The 21,970-nt window shown below is 54.6% G+C and overlaps 10 protein-coding genes across 10 annotated transcripts; 2 read left to right on the top strand and 8 right to left on the bottom strand.

Annotated features, from left to right (window-relative positions):
* Window positions 1-2,571: 2,571 nt before the first annotated feature.
* PHACADRAFT_253684 (uncharacterized protein) lies at window positions 2,572-2,811 on the bottom strand (the record flags this gene model as incomplete). Its single annotated transcript, XM_007394299.1, has 1 exon — window positions 2,572-2,811. Exon 1 carries the CDS (start codon window positions 2,803-2,805, stop codon window positions 2,575-2,577), a length of 231 nt encoding a protein of 76 aa, XP_007394361.1. The 5' UTR covers window positions 2,806-2,811.
* Window positions 2,812-4,552: 1,741 nt separating this feature from the next.
* On the bottom strand, window positions 4,553-5,742 carry PHACADRAFT_160039 (uncharacterized protein; the record flags this gene model as incomplete). The annotated part of the gene is made up of 8 exons (XM_007394298.1): window positions 4,553-4,615; window positions 4,669-4,735; window positions 4,791-4,897; window positions 4,953-5,055; window positions 5,177-5,240; window positions 5,291-5,383; window positions 5,441-5,651; window positions 5,713-5,742. The coding sequence occupies 8 exons, from the start codon at window positions 5,740-5,742 to the stop codon at window positions 4,553-4,555; spliced, it is 738 nt and encodes a 245-aa protein (XP_007394360.1).
* A 177-nt stretch (window positions 5,743-5,919) lies between these two features.
* On the bottom strand, window positions 5,920-7,165 carry PHACADRAFT_183163 (uncharacterized protein; the record flags this gene model as incomplete). Its single annotated transcript, XM_007394297.1, has 2 exons — window positions 5,920-6,329; window positions 6,379-7,165. Coding segments are annotated over 2 exons (1,197 nt in total), but the record flags the coding sequence as incomplete, so codon positions are not given.
* A 1,940-nt stretch (window positions 7,166-9,105) lies between these two features.
* PHACADRAFT_118286 (uncharacterized protein) lies at window positions 9,106-12,763 on the top strand. Its single transcript, XM_007394296.1, has 9 exons — window positions 9,106-9,405; window positions 9,437-9,922; window positions 9,977-10,076; window positions 10,131-10,979; window positions 11,036-11,142; window positions 11,194-11,335; window positions 11,396-11,407; window positions 11,463-11,721; window positions 11,810-12,763. Exons 1-9 carry the CDS (start codon window positions 9,205-9,207, stop codon window positions 12,549-12,551), a joined length of 2,898 nt encoding a protein of 965 aa, XP_007394358.1. The 5' UTR covers window positions 9,106-9,204; the 3' UTR covers window positions 12,552-12,763.
* A 968-nt stretch (window positions 12,764-13,731) lies between these two features.
* PHACADRAFT_253681 (uncharacterized protein) lies at window positions 13,732-14,329 on the bottom strand. The gene has a single exon (XM_007394295.1). It carries the CDS (start codon window positions 14,265-14,267, stop codon window positions 13,875-13,877), a length of 393 nt encoding a protein of 130 aa, XP_007394357.1. The 5' UTR covers window positions 14,268-14,329; the 3' UTR covers window positions 13,732-13,874.
* A 588-nt stretch (window positions 14,330-14,917) lies between these two features.
* Window positions 14,918-15,160, bottom strand: PHACADRAFT_58578 (uncharacterized protein; the record flags this gene model as incomplete). Its single annotated transcript, XM_007394294.1, has 1 exon — window positions 14,918-15,160. A coding segment is annotated over one exon (243 nt), but the record flags the coding sequence as incomplete, so codon positions are not given.
* Window positions 15,161-17,000: 1,840 nt separating this feature from the next.
* On the bottom strand, window positions 17,001-17,510 carry PHACADRAFT_92789 (uncharacterized protein; the record flags this gene model as incomplete). The annotated part of the gene is made up of 2 exons (XM_007394293.1): window positions 17,001-17,405; window positions 17,460-17,510. Coding segments are annotated over 2 exons (456 nt in total), but the record flags the coding sequence as incomplete, so codon positions are not given.
* Window positions 17,511-17,914: 404 nt separating this feature from the next.
* Window positions 17,915-19,011, top strand: PHACADRAFT_253679 (uncharacterized protein). Its single transcript, XM_007394292.1, has 3 exons — window positions 17,915-18,168; window positions 18,224-18,471; window positions 18,543-19,011. The coding sequence occupies exons 1-3, from the start codon at window positions 17,921-17,923 to the stop codon at window positions 18,950-18,952; spliced, it is 906 nt and encodes a 301-aa protein (XP_007394354.1). The 5' UTR covers window positions 17,915-17,920; the 3' UTR covers window positions 18,953-19,011.
* A 322-nt stretch (window positions 19,012-19,333) lies between these two features.
* Window positions 19,334-20,234, bottom strand: PHACADRAFT_53071 (uncharacterized protein; the record flags this gene model as incomplete). The annotated part of the gene is made up of 3 exons (XM_007394018.1): window positions 19,334-19,609; window positions 19,666-19,881; window positions 19,998-20,234. Coding segments are annotated over 3 exons (729 nt in total), but the record flags the coding sequence as incomplete, so codon positions are not given.
* A 311-nt stretch (window positions 20,235-20,545) lies between these two features.
* Window positions 20,546-21,500, bottom strand: PHACADRAFT_183158 (uncharacterized protein; the record flags this gene model as incomplete). The annotated part of the gene is made up of 1 exon (XM_007394291.1): window positions 20,546-21,500. The coding sequence occupies one exon, from the start codon at window positions 21,498-21,500 to the stop codon at window positions 21,030-21,032; it is 471 nt and encodes a 156-aa protein (XP_007394353.1). The 3' UTR covers window positions 20,546-21,029.
* Window positions 21,501-21,970: the final 470 nt, after the last annotated feature.

Genomic DNA, 21,970 nt, shown 5'->3' with positions numbered 1-21,970 from the left:
TCCGCCTCATGTTTGCAATGAAGAAAGGTCCGGGCAAGGAAAACTTTTGATGGTCCTGAAATTGCCATTTCTGATGAATTTTGAAGCTATTTTATGAGCTAGAAGATTTTTACTTGAGATAAGTCAGAGACGTCCTAGAAATGTACTACAAATCTGCCGTAAATGGTAATTTTAGGACCATCAAAAGTTTTCCTTGCCCGGACCTTTCTTCATTGCAAACATGAGGCGGAAATGATATCTACATATGTTCTTTCAGATGTCCTGAAATGCGCCACAAAGTCTCCTGAAACATGAACTCTTTGCTGTACTGAAATGTAGTCATATTGAGTCATTTCAGGTTCATTTCAGGCTACACAAAATTTATCATGTTCCTGCACTGCAAATGGCTACGAAAGTGGTAGCAAATCTATCATTTTGGGACGCCCGAAAGCCCCGGTTAAGTCTTCGAAAATGAAACAGTTTTGATGGCTTGACCAGGACATTTCAGGTGATCTGAAATCAGCTCATGCCCGTAGTGAATCGAAGCCAGGGGGCATCCACGATTCAGATCTTATAGAAACAATCCGCTTAGCTACCTCTAGGTGGTCTCAGCCCCGGGGTCCTCAGGGACAATACCATATACAGTAATTCGATCAAAGAAGCATAGCTGGCGCCCACTTTTGCTCGCTGGGCGAGCAAGAGCGGCCCTCCATTGCAGCTTCCGTTAAGTTATCTTGGTGCTCTGCAGGTCTGTCGGCGCATACTCGGCCTTCGCTATCTTTCTTCCTAGCTTTGGACTATTGCGTAAGCAGCATTTTCAGACAATAATCAATACTCGAGAGTATTGCTGTCACAGCTTAACCCGGTAGCGCGGCAACATTTGAAGGTTTTGATAGGGTTGCACAGTGTGAGCGGAGGCCGAATAGTTAGCCTAGAAGACCATGTTATACCTCTGAGCTTAACGCGTTCTGGGCATGCTGCTACTTGTGAAGGACTCCGAGTTCGCACTGTGAGCCCATGATGTGGAATAATATCCAAGTAACTGAACACTTCGAAATACACAGTTTTTACTATGCATACTGTCTTCCCCTACTCTGCTCGCACTCGTCGTCAGGCTTTCTCACCCAGTAATATTGCCTCAGCACCTTCGCGACTCTGGCTTAGCCGGTGACTTTCTCAGGGCGGTTTGCGGGGGCTCACATGAGCGCTACGGGCAAGCTGTTACCGTAGATTTGAATCGTGGATGCCCCCTGGGTGAAGCAACGGAACTAGTCTCCCAGACTCCGAGGCAGACGCTTACGGAAACGGAACCCGAGCGGCTGCCGATGGGAGCGCCAGCCCAAGTAGACGCTGTGGTTGAGGCCTTAGATAGCAATCTGCTAGCCGGCTTCGAGCTCGACTATGGTACCACTCCTTTATGAGCTCGTCCAATCCATCAACATAAGTATTGAAAATGATCTTTTTCTAAACATGAGTGCGATGTACATGTGGTGAACGCAGCGATGAGGCCACAACGTCGAGAACTCGGGTATAAGTGGACAACTAGCAGAAGACGAGCCAGAAGAAGCCGAGTCGTGCTCAGCAAGAAGCTACAACATCAAGCCGTACCAGCATTACAGTCCTGCATACAGGACACTGCAGATTTTTAGCCATCTCAGCAACAATGCATCTAGGAGTGGAGAAAAGCCGTCACTGCCTAGTACGGTTATAAAAGGGATACGAAAGACGTACTGGTGACAAAAGAGGTGTCCGCACATCGTCACCGTGGGGTCCGTAGGAGGACGCAGACAAACCCTGCAGTGCCATTGGAGCCGCGGCTTGGGCGTCTGGAAGGTATCTGCTGATGCAGAAGTGTGGGACCCAGGCAAGGCACTGGCGTCGATCTGCGTTTCGCTTGTCGGCGCAGCTAAACGAAGGGCATAGTAAGTACCAAGTCAGATTGTCCATAACAGTGGTAGTCTACGCACCTTCGTAAGAGGAGTACGTCGGGCGAGTGGAATAGCTCGTCCTAGTCCTGCTGACGCTACGACTTCTCAACGTCTGTCTGTCCTCCTGTACCGTACCACGAGCGCTGTCCGCCCCAAGTAGCTGCTCCGGCTTTGGCGTGCGCACGCGCGGCAGCACGGCTTGCGACAAAACAGGAGTAGCACGGGTACTCGAACCACGAGAGCCAAGTAGCGGCTCTTCCGCCTTTTCTTCGGCCTTCGCCTGAACGGCCTCCCGCTGTGCACGCTGCGCCCCGATCTGCTCGTTCAGCGTGAAGATCAGGCTGCGTGCAGAGACAGGCGTCCGCGCGTCGAGACCGCTACTCCCCTCGGACGCGACAGTCCCGCCCGTGGGCTGGACGGGCACCGCGCGGGCGGGCCGTGGCTCTTGGTCTTCTACGGGGCGTGATTCTTCCGCGGGGTGCGGTTCTTCCGTAGGGCGTGGCTCCGGAGAGGAGGCGTGCCGCTCCACGGAGTGGTAGCGTGTGCTACTCCTCGGCGAAGAGACGACGGACCACGTTGACGCAGTGTTGCTTGGCGCCCGCGCGTCCGGGCTGGAGCTCCTGCTGTGCGCGAGTGAGCTGCATGTTGCCAAAAGCCCGGTGCACGCTCACCTCCGTCTGGGGGATCCCATCTCCTGGTTCGCGCCTGCTACATCGCCGGTGGTAGAAGGTACGGGTGCCGCTTGGGAACGAATGCTCTGCGTACTTGCCGCGAGGTCGACAGCAGGCTCATCAAACATAGAATTTGATTTAGATGGTGCAACGGCGGACGGAGGTGGCTCAGAAGCAGCTCTTGCGGGCTCAGACGCTGGTGTGATGTCGACCACCTCGAGGAACATCAGTAAAGAGGATACAACTGCAAAGGTACGAAGACTCACTAGACCTCTCTGGAGTCCCGGGACATCAGACTTTGGAGTCTCACATGCCTCCGTGTGTAATGCGCTGCGGGAAACGTCAGGCTGGTCGGGCACGTCTGAGAGGTCGCAAGAGGACAACGGGGACGGCGCCCGGAAGGAATGGTCAGAGGAGGAGTCCTGCGAATAGGACTCTCGAAGGGGAGGAGCAGAGATGTGCGCGTATACTACTTCGTACAGCGAATCGTGTTGCTGTGCGTGAGTCCCGCTGTGGGCCTGGGATACATGCTACGGCAGCAAAGATGAGCTCAACGTTCCTGGTGTAGATGAAAGCCGGGAACCAACCGCATAATGGGATCCAGAGTCTGGGAATGCCTCTGGGCAGTACTCGCAGCTCGGATGAGCATCGGAGTCTTTCCAGTGCTGCTGGAGAATCGAAGAAGATCTGAACACGGTGGAACACTTCTCACAGCAGACTTCGGGATGCTTGTCAAAGGCGTGCTGTAGAGCGCGATCAGCCACAAATGCTAAAATCTAGTCGAACAGATGAAAGACCTGATACAACGTGGTGTATGAGACTGGGTCTCCGCAGATTGGACATTTTGGGAGCGTAGCGGATACATCCTATCATAGCATCATTGGAGGAGCACGATATTACTATGTGCGAAACCGACATACCATTGCGGCTACTCTTGGAAGATCGTTGGATGCCGCGCTGAGCTGTCTGAATGCCCTCACGCTAGGCGGTGTGTCGCTCCTGAGGACTGCAGCGGGGGTCACGCGAGGAGTGAAGGTGGCAGAAGAGCCGGGACGAGTGACAGCAGGGGAATGAATCGTTGTCGTCGCAAAAGAAGCAACAGACACCGGACGACTGCTAATGCTAGGAGGAAGACTGGCTCGGGAAAACGCAGCTGCAGCACCGATGCCAGGTGCTGACGTCCCAGGGAGCAGGACGCTTGCGCGGGGCGTCGCGGACGTCGATGCAGCACTCGTGCTCGGCACGGCAGCCGCGCACCCAACCCTGGCGAGGTGCTCCTTGTTCTGCGTTGCATGGTTGTTGTACGCGGCCGCGTCCTTGAAGATCTTCCCGCCGCACGCGGTGCACACGACCTGCTGGCGCAGTCGCTCGCGGTGCGACGTGCTGTCGCGCACGTGCTGCTGGTACGCAGACTCGCTCTTGAATCTCTGGTTATTGCAGACCTTGCAGAAGATAGGGCTGCTAGACATGATGAATGTAAGGGAGAAACAGAGGACAGATGGCAGAATGGGCGCACCCTGGGAGAAAGCTTATAGCTGCAGGACCTTGCCGTTGTCGCTCCATAGCCTTGTGTTTTTGGTGAGCGCACAGCGGCTGGAGGCAGCATGTCTGGGAGAGCTGTGCGAGGGCGCCACTAGGCACGCCAAACACGTGCTAGTAAGTGCCGGTCAGCGACCGATAACCCAAAACAAGACGTTTTGGTGCGTTTCCAACGCAAGCGGAGGGTTTTAAGATGCGCGCTCTCATGATCTCCCAAGATCCACAGGACATGCGTTGTTACCATGGACGGAGGACGAAAAGAAGAGGAATCCCAAGAACATGCCGTAGCCCGCTGTAGACGAGTCTTCAATCCGCTGGTTCAGATTAAATATCCTACACGGTATCAACATAGTCGTACGCGAAACACGCGTTTGTCGAAGCCAAGAACGTCCTGTCCATCATCACAAGCTGGAAAGTATCAGAAAATGCGCAGGTTTAGTCCAAGAAAGCCTTAAACGCCTCCATGAAAGCATCTTTTCCTCTTTCCTCGATTACATCCTAACAGCGTCTGATCTCAGTAACGTGAGCATCAAAGATGCACTGCTGCTTACACCATGGCATGGGATAATCCTCTTGAAATCCCAATCGGCGATGGCTTTGCAGTCTCTCTTCATAGCACTAAAGTTATTACGAGAAGTAAGCACAGAACGGGACGCAAGAGATGTGTACGGACGCTTTGTCGACCCCCGCCGCCCAAGCGAGCTTCTTGTGGAGACCGTGCCATGGATGAATCATGTTTCCTAGCAGCGGTATACGCCCAGAAGACGACGACTTGGAATACTGGCAGGCGCGAGGTCATGAGCGCATTCTAGTACTCGTATAGTGTGGCGCTTACTTGCTCATTCGCAGGTAGGTTGAAGAGAAGGTCGGCTTCAATCAGCGTTTTTGAGGAAGGGTGGAAAAAGACGACCTCCTTGTTCTGATGTCCCGAAAAATATCTGAAACATCTATTCAGCACCGAAGAGATACAACGGGAGTGAGCGCCGACGGAAGGTGTTTAATTTACCGATGCTGGATCTGTCAGACGCATGGTAAATCAGCTCAGGTTCTGCCAACAACGCAGAGAGATGGCATACATCATGTTCAAATCCGTATGTGGTATCTTCTGGATCCTTTCCCCAGGCTTGAGAGCGGCAGTTAGCTCATGACGCGGCAATATATAATTGCACTCACAACCGTCGAAGGTCAGCCCCTCCTCCGTCTTCTTCTTGATGGCCTCCTCTGGAGCAATCAGCTTAGCCGAGGGATACTCTTTCTTAAATTCGCCTGTATATTTGAAGTGGTTAGCGTGCCTCGCAACATTCTGATGCGACAATGCCTCACCGAGGAACAGATGGTGAACTGCGTCAGCACTGACGATGTACTTCACGGGACCGAGTTCGCTTAGTTTCGACTTGGTCGCATCATTTAGAGGTGTTGAAGCTAGGACCCAGACGTCGCCAGAGGATAGCTTGATTGCGGTCGACCTTCCTCCAACAGGGACAAAACCGAAGCGCGAGAACGGGCAAGAAAACGTCCAGATATCCTTGACTACCTGCAGGATATTGTCTAAATATGGGGCTAGAATATATATTCTGTTGTGTTTGATGACTTACTTCACGAATAACAGTCTGCTGAGAGGTCATGGTGAGTGTCGTGAACAGGGTAGGTTGCAACCAATTCTCACGCAATGGTATGACCTCACATGTTCTCGGCAGCGTCCGACGATCTGTGATGCGCCATCAACTTCGTGGCGCGGCAAATCGCGGCGGACATCCAGAAGCAATACCCACCATCTTCGCCGGGCCAGGTGCCTAACGTACAGACACCTCGTACTTGGTACTATGTGCAGACTTTACCCACTTCAAAGCATGCCGCATCTCTTCAATCAACGGCTCGTGTGAAAACCCTAAGGGGACCAGTTCAAGCGTCACGGACACAAGGCCGAGCAACCTGCCGAGTAGAGTTTGGAGACGAGATAGCCGGAGAGAATGGGTCTCGTCGCGTGTCTCAGGAACACACTGGCTGTGGAATCTAGGACATGCCTCCATGCTGAAAACGACTTTCCGGATAGTCGGTGGCGCGTGCGACAGAACTTGTAAGACGAACGACCAGGCCATGGTGCTCATAAGAGCATGATGCGCGTCCCGTGAGCACATGGTCAGCTTGAAGGAGATACCTTGTAGGCTAGCACATTCGGAGATGGCCGCAATAGACGGGACGGTGCCTCCTCCTAGCCATAGTCAGCGTACGCCGGAAGCAGGCACGGGCAGATGGCGTACCTATACATGACAGCCGCAGCTCCGTCAGATCAAAGTGCAGCGCACGCAGGTTCGGAGAACCTTGTCGGACAAGGCTGTTGACGTGATGGGCAGTTGCGAGACTCTCCAGCGCTATGCGGAGCTCTCGGAGCGAACCAGGGTCCGTGGACAGGCGTAGTGCGGCAAGGCAGGATCCACTATTGTCTGCATTCCGTTCCTGGAATGACAGGCACGACACACGGATAAGGGAGAGAGTTTGGTATTGGACTGGATCGGAATCTTCAGCCCATTGGCCGAAGAGCACGAGAGTACCGAGCCGGACGCCGAACAACAGCGGCAATATATCCCGAAGCCTAGAGGGCTCTGGATGGTGCAGCGTCCCAAGGACCACCTTCCTGAGACTTGGGTGCGATAGCGATTGGACAGGTCCATGCGGTAGTATCTGCACATATCTCAAATCGATAGTCCGGAGGCTGGGCAGCTGCTCTAAGGTGTCACGAAGGACGTGGAGATCGATACCGAGGCTCGCGCCTTGCGATCTACGTGTGCGGAGAGGTGGGGAAAGCGATAGACCACGCGTATGAGTACGCAGTCTGGGGGATTTTTCGACAGCACGGGCGAAACGTCGGAGCACCTCCGAGGTCGGCGCACAGAGTCGTCTGCCCAGAGCGACTTCCTGAAAGAGATGGAACGAGGAAGTCGGTAAGAGGGAGAGGCAGGCTGTAGAGCAGCATTTGAGCGCGTGTTTGTCGTCGTGGAGGTGGTCTAAAATGTAGTCCAAGAGCTCCTGGGGGAGTGGGGGAACCATTCTGTCCGCAAATCGAACGAAGGGCGAGCGGCGGGCCCTATATATGTCGGTGGACCTAGTACTCAAGTTATAAGACGGCTTAATGACCGGCAAACAAATTGTCGTCACCCATCATGGCTTTTAATGCTAACGTTTCATTTCATTTGCATTTGAGCAACTCGCCGCTCCGTAAGAGGTTCCTAAATGGCATAGCTTCGGGCACGGCTCCGAAAAGCTTCGCCACATGAGGTCGAATGCATGGAGTCGAGCGGATAACGATGTATGAACTCTCCTGCTTCCGACGTGGTTGCCCGTGTCGCGCAAGAAGAAGGAATAGCGGAGATTTCGGGACGACGTATAGGGCGCATCATTGCCTTATCAGGCCTTGTCGGACTTTCCCCGACTGCCTACAGACGCCCGCATCAATACCGATCCTTGCGTTCATCTCGCTGCTTCCGAATTGCATCTTCCTTCGGTTCACTGTGCCAGTAATCCTGCAAGTATCAGTCCGAACCCTGCTCCGCGTGACAACGTCGACTTACTTCTGGCACTCTCTTGCCTGAACGAACCATGAAGCCGAAGCTTTGGCGCCGTGCTGCTTTGAAGGGACAGCGCAGCTCGATTCGTCTTCTTCACGTCCCTCGGCGATGCTGCACTGATAAAAGGCCCTGAGACAGAGGGGATCGATCCGATTCTTTACTTGGGGGGTCTGTGGGATCCCGCTGCACGAGGTCGTATATCAGTCTGCCCTGCGTCACTGTCACTGTCAGGTCGACACTGCCGCCTTTCCCACCTCCGTCGTCGTTACCATGGTGCCAAGGCGGGGCTTTGCAAGTTACGCTGATTCTTCATCGTCAGACGAGGAGTTCATGGATTTCAGCGACGGGCCGCAGCAGTACGAGTCGAGCGACGAGGAGACGATAGGTGCATACCGGATGTTGTTGGTCCTTGTTGATCCAACTGATCGATAGCCTCATATGCCAGGCCAAGTACCAAGTGTGCCGCCGCAAGTATGAGCCGTAGCGTTACTCCTCAAAGCTCTCCATCTGACCTTGGCTTTCTACCAGACTAGAAGACATGGAGGGCCGTACGCTAGACCGAGTGAGCTCGACGCGACGATTCAACAGTGCTTTACTGGCTCACCATCAATGCTTCAGATTCATCAAATGGCAGCGCGCACATCGTGAGTCTTCTTTGTTCTCGCGATGCGAAACGAGTTCGATGAGTTCGTAGGGCCGATCTCACAGTAACACCACGACGACGAACCCGAATACTGCGTCCATGACATCCTGTGAGTACTTCGAGAGTGGCTCGGAGCACTCTCTATGTCCGACTTATCAACAAACTCTGCAGCACGTAGGAGGGGTATGTGACTCTGCGCAAAGCTGGAATCACTGCTCACGCGTAGTTTCTACAGCGCAATCCGGTGACAACAATGACTTCGATACAGAAAGCGACAACGAAGATTACGATCAGGCAAGGAACGTCGATCAACCGACCCGAGACCTTCCCAGGTTAGACATCAGAGACGATCACAGCGCACCGCCTGCTTCTCCCTTCGCTAGTCGTCGTTCAACGACCTCTCCGCCAGATTTCTCAGCCTCTACCCCCATAACGCCCGAAAAGAGAGCCGAGAGGAATAAATGGCTGTGCGTGCTCTCACGCCTTGGTGTCTTTCATACTAACAAGCACATAGTGAGGTAGTCATGTCCCAAGGCTCGCCAACTGCGTAAGCACTAGAAAACCCAATACCCTAGAGGGAGTTAACCTAGTTGATAGAAAATCTCTCTCTCCATCCACATCTGGAGCCAACACACCTTCACGACGGTCCGGACAACCGCTTGCGCGCGCGTCGACAATGCCTGCTCCTTTTGCAGCACCCTTTTCTCCATCCCCCCAGCCGGTTCTCCGGAGCAACTCGATGCCAAACCCGAGGTATGTGGAATTACACAAACCATTCACCAAAGCTCATCGTCCGTTCTAGCTCCCCGCCGTCGCCACCGTCTTCCACGGCACCTGAAGACTACGTTCACATTGCTCACGACCCCCAAGTTCAGCAGATGCTGGATGATGCCAATATTCCGTGGGCGATCCAGTATGAACTCGCCCGCGGAGTGAGCAACAATCATTGGACCTGGGCGGAAGTTACTCGTGACAAGATTGGCGTCCTCGCGAAGGGCACCAATCCTCGGTGTGTCCAGAATGTGATGGGAAAACACATAATTGGGCTGAATCGGGACATCTGGTACGCGACCGACTCTGTTATTTGACCTTATTGCATCTGACGGGCAGAACAGGGAAGAGTTGTCTCGCGAACAGAAAGCCCTCTTGGAAGGGAAGGGTCATGGACTGGGCCTCCTGGGCGACTGGGAAGGTGAGAAAAACTGGTACGGAGGACGCGTGCAGCAGCTCGCGCGCATCGAGAAGGATGCGCAGCAGCACAAATATTACCTCCAACTCGGCGCCATGCAGAAAGTTGGCCGTTCCCACCGGCTTGCTCGGTTCCTTGGATCACATCGCGTGCTTCACGTCAAAATCCCTAAGGAGGCGCTGTACGAACAGAAGGAGATGGACGCGCTGAAGGACTTCTTGAGCCACAAGTTTGTCTTGTGCGGGCGCGTGTTCGTGTCCTTCGCCGTTAAAGACCAGAAGATCTATCTGGTCGAGACGGACGAAGACTTCGAGCGCACGGCTGATCGCAAGAAGGGTGACCACCTGCGATACTCCCTCGAGAAGCTCATCGAATGGTACAATCCGTTGGATCTTAATGATAAGCAGGTGCGCTAGTCTTCACACTCAAAACTTGCGATGTCTTGACCGTGTTGCGTCCAGAACTTGAGCAAGTATGCGGCCCGATCCGATCTCGCACTCTCCACATCCTCCCCAGTTCTTGAGTTCGATCCAAGAAATATCTATATGATAAACGATATAGGTTCGCCGCGCTCCATGTACCTATCGTCCCCGCTCATACTCAGCCATCCCACAGAGGCACCTCACACGGGCGGTAAAGTTCCACCTGAGAAAATCTTCACTGACGGCTGTGGCTTCATGAACGGCGCTGCGCTCATGCGCGTAGGCAAGTGGATTGGCTCCGGTTCTCCGCCCACCGCCGTACAGGGACGTATCCTGGGGTCAAAGGGAGTCTGGCTGCTGCATCCGGATGACCGTGCGCCAACCGCGGAGCCACGCATCTGGATCCGGCCGTCGCAGCGGAAAATCCGTTTGGTGCGCGAGTACAACGCGGAGTCGCTCGCGACGCTGCATCGCGCGCACCTCATCTTCGACCTCGTCATGCCCTCGCGTTCGACCGTGCCCGCGCGCCTATCGCGCCTGACGATCGTCAATCTCGCGCACAACGGTGTTCCCACGAAGATCCTCACGGCGCTCATGGAGGGCGGCCTGAAGGCAGAGGTCGAGGGCCTCACGCAGTGGCAGGGCGCGAGCGCGATGCCCCTCCTCTGGCACGCCGTCAACAAGGCGTCCGGGACATCGTTCCAGCGCTTGCGTCGCACGGCCGCCGGCATACAGCGCGCCCTCGGTCTGACTCGTCGTCACAACGAGGACGAGTCTGACGGCGAGGACGATGCGGCGCCGTTGCCCTTCGAGGTGGACAATGGGGATGCTGTTATAGATGAGCCGACCAAGCCCGACACTGATGCCCCGCCTCCTGCTATCGGTGAGGGGATCCTCGAGCGTATACAGGCGGGATTCTCGCCTTTAACGGATATCCATCTATACAACGAACTGAAGACTCTGCTCAAGATTGTGATGGAGTCCTACATAAAGGACTATCACATTATTGTGCCGGAGTCTGCGGAGGCGTTCATCGTCCCAGGTAAGCTATCGCCTCTCAAAGATTTCGAAGCATGGCACTGATAGTCTCTTTTACAGACCCATACGGCCTGCTCGAGGAAGACGAGATCCACTTCAAGTCCTCTCAGGATCTCAAGGATGCATGCGAGCACCTAAATCCGAAGTCGGTTGTCGGTGACGTGCTGGTGGGTTGTTAGTACCTTTGATCGGCGAAAACAAGGCTGAGATATTGTCAGATCTACCGCAACCCTGCCCGAGTTCCGTCCGATGTGCAAAAAGTGCGGGCTGTCTGTCGACCGGAGTACGCCGACTACCTCGACGTGATTATCTTGCCGACCAAGGGCAGACGATCTCTAGCAAGTTTGTTGGCCGGTGGAGGTAGGCGAAAATTTTCTCTGAGGAATAGTATCCGAGACTCACTCTCTGCCCTGCCCGCAGATTATGATGGAGGTATGACGCTTGGCATGCCGCATTTTCCTCCCATTTAACCACACTATACGTCCAGATGTCGCTACCTGCATCTTCGACCCACAGATCGTCGGTGACTTCAGGCAGCCTGTATTCACTGCCGAGCCGCCAAACTTCTTGGAAAAGTACTTCGAGTCTCAGGACAAGATCCCGACTGTTGCTTCTGTAGTGAGGATGATGTCCGACCGCCCCGCAGACGCGTCGCGCATTCTCCGCCGGCACCTCCTCATTGGACTTACGGAATCCAAGACAGGCAAGTACTCCTGGTACAACGAGAATGCGATGTACAGGTATGGGTACGCGCACCCGGACACGATCCGGCTCGCATTCATGTGCGTCTTCATTCTCCCCCATACCTGGCCTCTCCGCTGACCTCCTCACCAGGTTTACGACCGTGCTTGATTCGCGCAAGTCCGGACTGGCCGTCAAGCCCGAGGTGGTGAAGGCTGACAATGGCCGGTTTGGCTTCGCCAAGCCCGAGTGCCTTGGAGGCACGGGCAATGGGCCACGGCGCGATCATGCCCTTGGCCCGTTCGTCCTCGACAAGCTCCTCCGCGCCGGGTCGTCAATCCAAAGAGAGCTGCTCGCCAAGTACGATAGCATCGGGACGAACCTTAAGCTCATGGAGGACAAGCCTGACCCGGACATTGAACGTCCCTGGACCGAGATTTGCAATGCCCGGCAGGCGGGGCTCCTCTCGGAGGCACTCTGCACTGAGGTGGGCCGGCTCGAGACGGCCATGCGCGAGATCAGCAGGACGTGGGGTGCCATCTGGGGTCCATCGTACCGCGGCAGCCAGTACGCGACCAAGGCCCAGAAGAGTGAAGCGAAGAAGAAGGTCCAGGTTCAGGTCGATGGGCTCGCGCGGCACTACATGGAGACGCCAGTAGGCTGCGAGGCTCTTGCGATGCTCGGGAACCTGGACAAGCTGAAGGCATCCTGCCTGTATTCAATCAAACCTAAGGTTGCATTCAAGGTCTGCTTCCAGGCCGTATGCAAGATCAAGGCCGAATCTCGGGGCTCGAAGGCGTTCACTAGGGAGTTCGCCGACGCCATGTCCATACCTGCAGCTGAGGTGCGCGTGCGCTCACAGTTCAATGCGGCTCGTGAGGATGTAACAGTATAGATGGGCATATTTGTGGTGTATTTGATCTTAGGAAGTGCTCTTCTCTTTCTCATTTCTACTCACATGGTCGTCCGCTTTAGATCTATACCGCAACTTTTGCGTTGTTTGTACTATAGTAGCCTGAGTGTCTGACGAGTGAATGCCCGGTACAGAAAGGAGTAGCGATTTATATTCCGAAATACAAATATTTTCATATTAAAGAGCCCCTTGTCTCATCCCTCTCGATGCTCAAGCCAGGCCATCGATACACCTTTGTTAGTGCTGGATGTCGAATCCACTTTTCGATGGGAAGGTGGATCTTAAGGGAAACGCTTTATCGCAGGTCCGAACATTTGTTACGGGTCGTTTGGCACTCACATAAAATCCTCACGCTACTAGTACAGTACGACGTTTCGCAGTGGTTCGCCGATCTGAGTATAACCCTGAGGGCAAGCTGGTGAGTACGAAGTGCGTCTCATCTACACATCCACAATGCGCGCTAGCTTACTGTGATTCAATACAGGAAGCATGATTCTGTGCCGGTACCTGTTGTTCGAGAGCGGGCGTGTTCTTTGATTTCCTGTAAATATCGTAGATAGATGGCGGACAGCTGAGATATTGGGGTGACATTTATCCCGGGGGTGCGATGCGCCCCGCACTGATTCGGAGGCTTACTTTAAACGATACTACGGGTGAACAGGCTCTTAAACGAAGGCCATCACGACAGCTGCGAGCTGTCTACCTCACGAAACTGTCTGTTATCAGGGAAGTCTCAATATGCTGCCCGGGGTGCTGCCTTCGTCCTCGTCCACGTTCTCGTCTGTGTCCTCGCCACTTGTGCACTAGTATAGGCGCATGCCGGTGTGCCCGAGGCAGGAATGTCCTGGTCCCCAGATTAGGCAAACAACTGACGAGCCGAGAGAAAATCACTCAAGCACAGAACCAAGGCCCTGGCAAAACCCCAAAGCACGCACCGAAGATGGCAGAGCAGAAGGTGACACAAGCGTCCTCCATCAACATGCTGGCTGCAACTTGAAGGCGGTGATGGAGGCTGGACAGTCCCATTCGCGCAAAATCCTGCGGACCTGAGCTAGAATGCTCGCTGTGCGCGCAGCAGGAGGGTGGATTTTCCATGAACCAGAAAGGGCAGTTACACGTTGCGGGCGGCCACCAGGCGCGAAAGCAATCTTTGTGGCGCTGGGGCAATTGGGTGATGGCGGAGCATTTCGTTCGATGCTAACCCTCGGCGGAGTACATCGGATGCGATATCATTGAAAACCGAGCGAATATACTATACACAATCCCTTCGAATCCGGAAGATCTGAGACCGATACACCACTGCCCTCACGCGCCTTCGAAAGCAATCTCGACTCCCTGCTTCGCCAACGGAACAAATTCAGGCACCATGATCTTGCGCAGGAGCGGTTGTAGCGCGACGAATGCCCCGGGTACGTTCAAGTAATCCTTCGACCTCGCGGAGACGAATACAACCCGTTTGAGCTTCGCAAACTGCGAGTTTTGCAGAATGGATGCGATGTCCTTCCACGCAAAAGCGCGAAGCATGTCATTTGCGTCCGGAGCGTCGCCCATGAGGACGGGGTAGATCGCGAAGCGCACTTCTTGAAGCGGCGAGGCGATCTGACCGAGAATGGTCTTGAGCCAAAGCGAGATGTACGCCGCATCGCGGTATGTGGGCACACCCAACTGTATGGTGTGCAACCCCGTGTTGTGCGACATGTCAAGGTACGTCGTAAGAGGCTTTTCTTGAACACCAGCTGCAAGTAATACGGGATGTCAGCGCGAGGGATATGGCGGATAATGTCCAACTCACTTCTCCTGCGGTGAGCGGTGGACGAACTCGGCGGGCCAAGCTCAAGATGGTGCAGCGATGGGCCGACAAACTGCAGCAACTCGCGCAGGCGGGTGTCGGAAGCGCTCACGAGCGGAAGACGGAGGCATCCGATGGATGGCCCAGGAAGCGTTGCGAGCAGCCAGTCGATCACGCAGTCGCGCGAGAAACAGCTGCCAAGGTCGAGCTCGCGCAGCATGAGAGGCTTTGCGCGCCGTTTGTTGCCGCTTGCAAAGCCTCGATCTGCGGCCCAGTGGCCACACCAGACACCGTCGAACTGGAGGCGGGAGAGGGCAGGGAAAGCAGCGCAGAGCTGCTGGACATCGTCGAAGGCGTCGAAGGTGCAGTTGCTAACACAGAGGCGGTAGACGGTGGGGAATGTGAGGCGGTGCGGTGCGTTCTCGCTGTCTTTCGGCGCGCCGAACCAGAGACCGTCGAACTTGACAGAGGTCAAGGAGGGGAAGCGGGCGAGGATGTACAGTGCGGAGCGCAGGAGATGGAAGTCGTGAGATTGGCATGCCTCGCCCTTATTCTGAGAGAGGATAACGTCGCGAACGTAGAACGCGATATCGGGCGACTCGTCGAGCATGCTTCCCACCTTCTCCAGCTCCTCCTTCGTGCACGTCAGGTGCAGCTCGCGCCAAAAGTGGTACCGGGCTCGAGGAACCCATGACTTTTGCACAAGAGCACATGTGGCCAAAGTGGCAGGGTCATTATGGCAGTGGTGGATGATGATGTCGACCAGCTCTGAGGGCAGGCCCCAGGTCATCGTTGCGTATCGTCGCGCGGCCCGGTGCGTCGAGGTTTATATGACGGTCCACGGACGACAACGGCGATCTACCGGCAAGGCAACGTCGGCACACTTACCCCTGGTGTATCATACCCGTGAACTCCGGTGAGCAACCGAAGCGTGCAAACCCGGTTTGCAAAGGCAGACACGGGAGTGGGAGAGCGTTGAATCAACTGAACAACCTGAGGGCCATATATAGGATCGTGGGCCTTTAGACGCCGTCACATAAGCTTAACGACTCTCGCATTGGTACCGGTTTCAGGGCTTTTCAGGGATAATTGGCACGGGCTACCAGACGGCTTAGGGTGACGAGATGACGAGTGGCTTGGAGCTATCATATGTCATTTGTGGCCCCGTGCTTGGAGAACTCGAGTTCGATCGGGCTCAATTCTTTGGACTCGGGGGTCCCACCTCTTCAAGTTTGCGTGTACCATAGACGACCTCCAGTCGGTTCTGTCCCCTGTGTCTCGAGCTGCTCTCCTGCCGTGAAATGTGGAGCACGGGAAGGTGCATGAACACACATTCCGCAGATCTGCGACATGGACTGAGGTATTGCCGATCTCGCAGATCGTAGAAGCGGTGCATGTACCGTTTCAAAGCAGCAATCACATTCGAGTTCTTATAGTCACCGAGTCGCAGCCGAAAATAGATTCCTCACGAGCACGCCGCTTTGCTTCGGTCTAGGATAGGTAGACGTACGCACTGCTCCGATTGCAGAGCCGACGGTCTCCGGATCGTCTTGAACGAAGAGTCCAGGAATAGTCTACCTCACATAGTACCTTCATTAGTGGGCTAGAATCAAAACAATGGGATACGTACAGTGTAAACCGCGGATATGTCGGCCGTTGGGAGATGGTGCGTCAGTAGCCGAGCTTATGTGGGACCTGTGCTGTTCTCTGATTTCTATGTACGCTTCGCAGGTGGTCTAAGCTGCAAGACACGTTTCTATGTCGACGGCAAGCGTAGATAATGCGTGAAATCGATATCTTGGCTGCGCAGACAATGAAGATCGTTTCTGCTATAAATTAGGCTTGGCTATAGTCGGATGTCAGTCAACCTCAGTAATCACTCGAAAGCAAGATCTAATTTACCATATATACACGCCAATGCCGCAGGGTACGGTGTTACCGACAGGCCTATACGGTAACACGGTTCGATGACAACGATCACCAGAGCCAAGATTTACCGGAAGTGTCGTCTCCGAAAGGGCCAGAGGTATCTGCCAGCCGCGTACAGCTCCTGCCGTCGGCGCTCGGTCTTGGTAGAGGAGGGTAGGAGGGTACAGATCATCTTGTCCTGCAAGAGGATGAGGTATAGTTGATGATGAAGAGGCAGACATGACGTCTGCAGGTTTGCCCCGGGGCCTCGTCCGGCACCACGCGAAACCATGCTCTTGCACAGACATGGATGTGCTGATCCCCGCGGCCACAGTTAAATTGTCTATTGGGAGTGAGGAATAAGCATCTAGGTGTGATTACGATGTCGTAGAAAGCATGCATAGCCCTGTCGCTGGACACTTGGTCAGACAGAGAATCTATGGGGCCGCTGTCTCGCCGCGATGCCGATGTCGGTGTGAGCCGAAGGGCTCGGGAAACACTTCCGCTCTCCACCTGGGCCAGAGTAACCGCTTGCTATCACTGGACACGCTCAATCTCAGGCGTTAGGGGGTCGACTATGAACTGCAGCTGCAGACTTTGTTTCGTCTTCAAATCTCGGGATAGATGAGAAAAATCAAATGAATTCTAAAGGGTATCGCGACGATGAGCAATCTACACATGATTAGGCAAAGAAACATCATGATGAAGGTGTGGGATCGGCTCACTTGACCTGTTCACCCCTCACCCCATCCTCCAGGAGTCGGCCTCACAAGGCCAATCCTCACAGCCAGCTGCCTTGCGTGCATAGCTTGAAGCCTTTTCGAACGCACGAACACTGCTCCTATAGCCACGAGGGCAATGCCCAAGTTGCAAGCCAAGAACTCGTAAAAGTCGCCTCGCTCCTTCGGCACAATGCGTCCGCAAGACTCCCACGCTGGGGTCTCTCCTCCACGATGGGCGTCGAATGGAGCATGGTCATGCAGAGGTGGTGGTGGTTGAGTCGAATCATGCTGCGAGTATGACGGCGGGCGCGAGTCTTGTTGTGGAGGATGTGCGTTTGAGTTCGGGGACGAAGACGGTGCGGAGATGCAATGCATAAGCCTGCGATTCCCAAACGGCTGGCAGAATGGCTGGTGTAACTAGTAGTATGGAGCGTCGGTCAGCAAGTTTGGACGCAGGAAAGGACCACGTACGGCACTCTCGGGACATGGCTCACATGTCCCGAACGGTACGCAGATGAGCTGACTGCCATTATTTGAAGGAATTTCCGTTTGGGCAAACACACATGTCAGGTATATTACTAGTTGGTAGAGTAAGCTATTCTCTGACTTTAGAGTGATGTATGGAGTGTAGTGTACGCAACTCACATTACAAGAGTATTCAGCTGCATCTTGCACACTGCCTCCGACAATGATGATGGCAAAGGGCCAACAGTTATGGTAGCCGCATTCGCCAAGTCGTCTGAGAGATTCTGGAGAGGGACACAGAAACGAGACAATTTCGTGACTGCAAGTCCGGTCGGGTTCGTCGTGAAAGATCACGCTTGCGGAAAACTCCGACTCATCAACCGAACAAAATTGTTCTTGGCGAGCCGCCTTAACTTACACTCGGTCCTCCCACGACTCGACACCCAACACCGGACTCTGCACCGACCATGTCCCGCCGCGCCGTAGTTGTCGAAGATTTTGACGACGATACAGACCTCCCCCTCCCAAACCGGGTGCTGCCCAACACTGGCGCACAAGGCGCCATCCTTGAGGCTCTCTCAGACGACGAGGATGGTGGTTCTGAGGCGGGCCCCGCCACACCCTCGTATGCGCACTTCCAGCAGCGAGAGGCGGCAGGGGGATTTGCACCAGCCGCCGCCGCCCCGAACATGCCAAAGGACGGGGCCTATCTGAAGTGCGTTATCCTGTCCATGCAGAGCGATGCATAACGCTGAGCGCGGAAGCTGCAGATGGACGTGCATCTACCCCATCTACATTGACGCCAAGCGTCCATATGGTACGGGTGAACGGCGCATCGCGCGACAGAAGGCGGTCTGGTGGCCGCTCAGCAGGGACATCGCCGAGGCGGCAAGCCGACTTGGACTCGGCGTGCTACACGAGGGCCAGAAGGCGCACCCGCGCGACTGGGAGAACCCCGGGCGGGTGCGCGTGCAGTGGAAGAAGGATGGGCGGCTGATGAACCCCAGTATCAAGACGAGTGCGTGCTCCTTGTTTGCCCGCCCGCACGACGCCACTGCTGAAGGCGCCGCCGCACCCTCACTTCTGCAGAGAAACAGCTGCTCGAGTTGATATCTATGCAGATACAGATGCAGAAGCCGGATCACGTCCCCAAGCTCCCGTACAGCTTCGCGAGTGACATGCCCGCGGAGCCCGCTCCGGCCCCCACGCCGTCGAAGGGTAAGCAGCCCGCGAGCAAGACCGTCGGGAAGGGTACGACCGCAGGCACGACGCTCTCGCCGGCCGCAGCGTCACTTCCCAGGTCAGGTAGCCAAATATTACCTCTACCTCCGGCGCCGCATCCCCCGCTGCCAAATCGCGTATCGCCGTATTCTCCAGCTCTCGTGTCCGGAATCCTCGTGGAGACCGTTAAGGCTGGCATGAGCGCTCCGGACCCCATGGCAAATGCCCTTGGAGGTGGGGGGAAGGGCAAGAGAAAGGTCGTGCGTGTTCGTCAATGAGAGTGACTTAGACGGAAGTGGCGATTGGTGTATTGTATGTACGTGTACGCACAGCTTGGCCCGAATTCATGTACTACTGATTGTTTTCCTGGCTGGGTGAACGATCTTTTTCTGTGTCGCATGTGTCTGCCACCTCACTGCTCCCCAACCACGATCACAAGTGACTAGAACTATATATTATATTCTAAGCTACAAGATCCCAAGGGAAAGTCCACAAGACACATTGACGAGCCATGCGTGTATGATGTAACAGTCACTCTATTGATGCGTAGGTGGTACGACTGTAGGAGCCTTGACTCTCAGCATCTCGTTCACAGTATCGTGTACCTTTTCCTTCAATTTTTCGTCCCCGTCTTTGGTACCAGAATCGCGTCTTGTAGCCCTCCACACGCCCTCGTCTTCTCTGACCCACTTCCCCACCGTTTTCTGTTTCGTCCACCAGTTCGCAGAGGCCTCTCGGAGGTTCTCGTCACGAAGGATCGCAGGCCCGAGGTATTTGAGCAGCGTCACGCGGCGGGCGAGCGAGTCTACATTCGCACGCATCTCCATCAAGAGGGGCGAGAGGGGCGGAGGCACTAGCGTTGCAGGGAGAGCGTAGAGGAGGATGGAGAGCACGAGGAAGAGGATGTGTCTTGCGACGTAGAGTACGTCGTGCCACTGCGGGAGAGCCTGTAAGGACGTCTCGAGGAATGAGAGCGAACGCGGCCACGCACCATGGTAACAGGCTTGTTGTCCTGAGGCATGCTTATCTGCACCGTGGCCACGGTCCATGCCTCTGCGAACGCGGCGATGACGAGCACGAGGATGCCCGTCGTGCGCAGGCGTGTACGTCCGCTGTTCTCGACCGTGAGCAAGCCGAGGACGAGTGCCTCGCGGATGTACTGCAGAAGCACCCCGGGGACGATGAACAGCGCGTAGTGCTCCATTGTCTTGCAATGCGCGCAATCCTGGATAACCTTCTGGCCGTACCTGCCGCAGAGCGTCAGCGTGGCGTGCACACACTGCCAGTGCGCCAGGACACTGTGGCATACAGAGTACGAGCCACGCACCTGACATATGCTGTTCGTATTTCTGCACTCCCCAGCCTCGCTAACAGCTCGTCTAGCGGCCGCGGCAGTCCCTCATCTGACTTGAGACCGGCGCGCTCCAGCAAAATACTACGTATGCGTTCCGTGGGCGTCGTCAGCGGCAGCCTCAGTGAAGTAAACAGGTTTGGGGGCCAGTGTACCGTCAAGCAGTAGAGGATATATGCGGTGTGTAGATGCAGCAGGACAGTGAGGAGCCGTTCGTATGGCGGATGCGCATTAGCATTTGGCACACGTGAGCGTGTCGAGCGGCGTCGCCGACGTAGCCAGATCCAGGATGGAGGAATTGTGAGCAAAGAGGTAAAGAGAAAGAGACCGACGGAGGGATTTATGAGTGCCATCGTCGGCGACTGTGGGTGTGCATAAGGAAGGGAGAATGGGCTCCGCAGAGAGGCGTGGCGGGCGCATCTAGCGTGACGCGCCAGGTGCTCCCGGCGCCGAAGCTGTATACATACTGCATACTACAAGTTACATCGGATGCATATTCTTCACTCCACAATTTGCTGTGAACGTACAGTTTAACTACACCAAAGCTCGTGCGGTATGAAATTATGTACAGAAGAACAGCCAGCTGAAGCACAAACGAACAGCTTGAGATTCTAGAGCGGCGTAATATTTATATACGTCTGTTCGTTTTCTCTGCCAGACGAGACGACCTCCGCACTTGAGCTTCAGCAGCCTTCGGATTCGGACTAGTTGACTTCCGGATCGAGGGATCTTGTCGAACAGCACGAACCTTGGGTGCCTTGGCAGTCTGTTTGCGCGGTTGTGCTGCCTTCCAAGCAGCGGCAACCCTCCTTGGGGGGGGGGGCTGTGACCTCTGTGGCGACCGCTTCGGGAGCAGTAATTGGCGGGAAAGTGGTGCCCTTAGTATTGATGTATCCTCTGCCCTCATTTACGACCGTGTCTTCTTCTGTCTTGGCACCACGCATGACTTCGGAGGGGCGTCTTTGGATTGGGTCAACCGACCGACTAGGCAGCGATCTTAACGATCAGTTTGGGTTTCTTGCTTGCCCTTGCCACCACAGCTGCAACAGAGTTACTGGCATGGCACTAGTTGAGAGATAAGCAAGAGGATGTAGAAAATGAAAAGATAAACTTGCTATGGCATTATAATACGTTTTCTCAAGCTTGCGGACGTTCTTCGAGGTGGTAACAATAGCGAGCTTCCGAAAACCCTTCACGTCCTTGACCTCAGCATCGGTCATGTTTTTACCACCAATATAGTTTTGCATAACGGAAAGCTCGACCTGCGCAATTCTGACATCCATCTCCGTAGAAGCTTGCCGTGCGTAGTCCGCCCTTTTGAATGCCAGATTCTTCGAGCCTACAGCTGCCGAGACAGTAGACAATTTGAATAACGCGGGCGAGCCAGGTAGCACAATCTTGTAAAGCCGGACATGAGAGTGAGCGAGCGGGGTAATCTTTGGAGTACAAGGGGACGGCGGTGAAACATCAGACATTGTAGTGGGTAGAGAGTGGGAGATGCTTACGTCCAAACAATAAGGATCCTAGCTTTATAGCCGCAAAGAATTGGCCACTAGCCTCGAGGTAAAGTTGATGATACGAAACACAGTAGACAAAGGAAGTGCTATCACCTCAAAATTGACTCTCAGTAGGACGGATCGTGGCCTGTTACTGTGGCATTACTTTACAACAGGACGCCATTACCATAAATGTTAAGCTAATCCATCTCACACTTACGCAAATATCCTAAATAAAACAGAAACTGTGCAGGGCTGAAATGAGCAAGCAGCGTAGATGTTGTGAACGAGTGGTGAGTGTTGTTCTCTTGTCCCGAGACGGCATGCGCACGGATATCTCCGGTAAGCGCCCTTGCTCAGATCTGAAGCACAGCCAGACACTCATTTCTGAGAGGAGCAGTATCGTCCTGGACTGCGTTAATTTTTATTGAAGATATTTATCTATCCAC

The sequence above is a fragment of the Phanerochaete carnosa genome (assembly GCF_000300595.1).
Source record: "Phanerochaete carnosa HHB-10118-sp unplaced genomic scaffold PHACAscaffold_4, whole genome shotgun sequence".
NCBI classification, from domain to species: Eukaryota; Fungi; Basidiomycota; class Agaricomycetes; order Polyporales; family Phanerochaetaceae; genus Phanerochaete; species Phanerochaete carnosa.
This window is presented reverse-complemented; position numbering and strand designations above follow the sequence as displayed.

Excerpts from the sequence above, each read along its gene's own strand:
- PHACADRAFT_118286 (XM_007394296.1), top strand. The coding sequence starts at position 9,205 with ATGCTGGATGATGCCAATATTCCGTGGGCGATCCAGTATGAACTCGCC. Across the intron at positions 9,923-9,976 it reads TGGATCTTAATGATAAGCAG|AACTTGAGCAAGTATGCGGC; the intron begins GTGCGCTAGTCT and ends TGTTGCGTCCAG. Across the intron at positions 11,143-11,193 it reads CGGTTGTCGGTGACGTGCTG|ATCTACCGCAACCCTGCCCG; the intron begins GTGGGTTGTTAG and ends AGATATTGTCAG.
- PHACADRAFT_253681 (XM_007394295.1), bottom strand. The coding sequence starts at position 14,267 with ATGTCGCACAACACGGGGTTGCACACCATACAGTTGGGTGTGCCCACA.
- PHACADRAFT_253679 (XM_007394292.1), top strand. The coding sequence starts at position 17,921 with ATGTCCCGCCGCGCCGTAGTTGTCGAAGATTTTGACGACGATACAGAC. Across the intron at positions 18,169-18,223 it reads AAGGACGGGGCCTATCTGAA|ATGGACGTGCATCTACCCCA; the intron begins GTGCGTTATCCT and ends CGGAAGCTGCAG. Across the intron at positions 18,472-18,542 it reads GAACCCCAGTATCAAGACGA|AGAAACAGCTGCTCGAGTTG; the intron begins GTGCGTGCTCCT and ends TCACTTCTGCAG.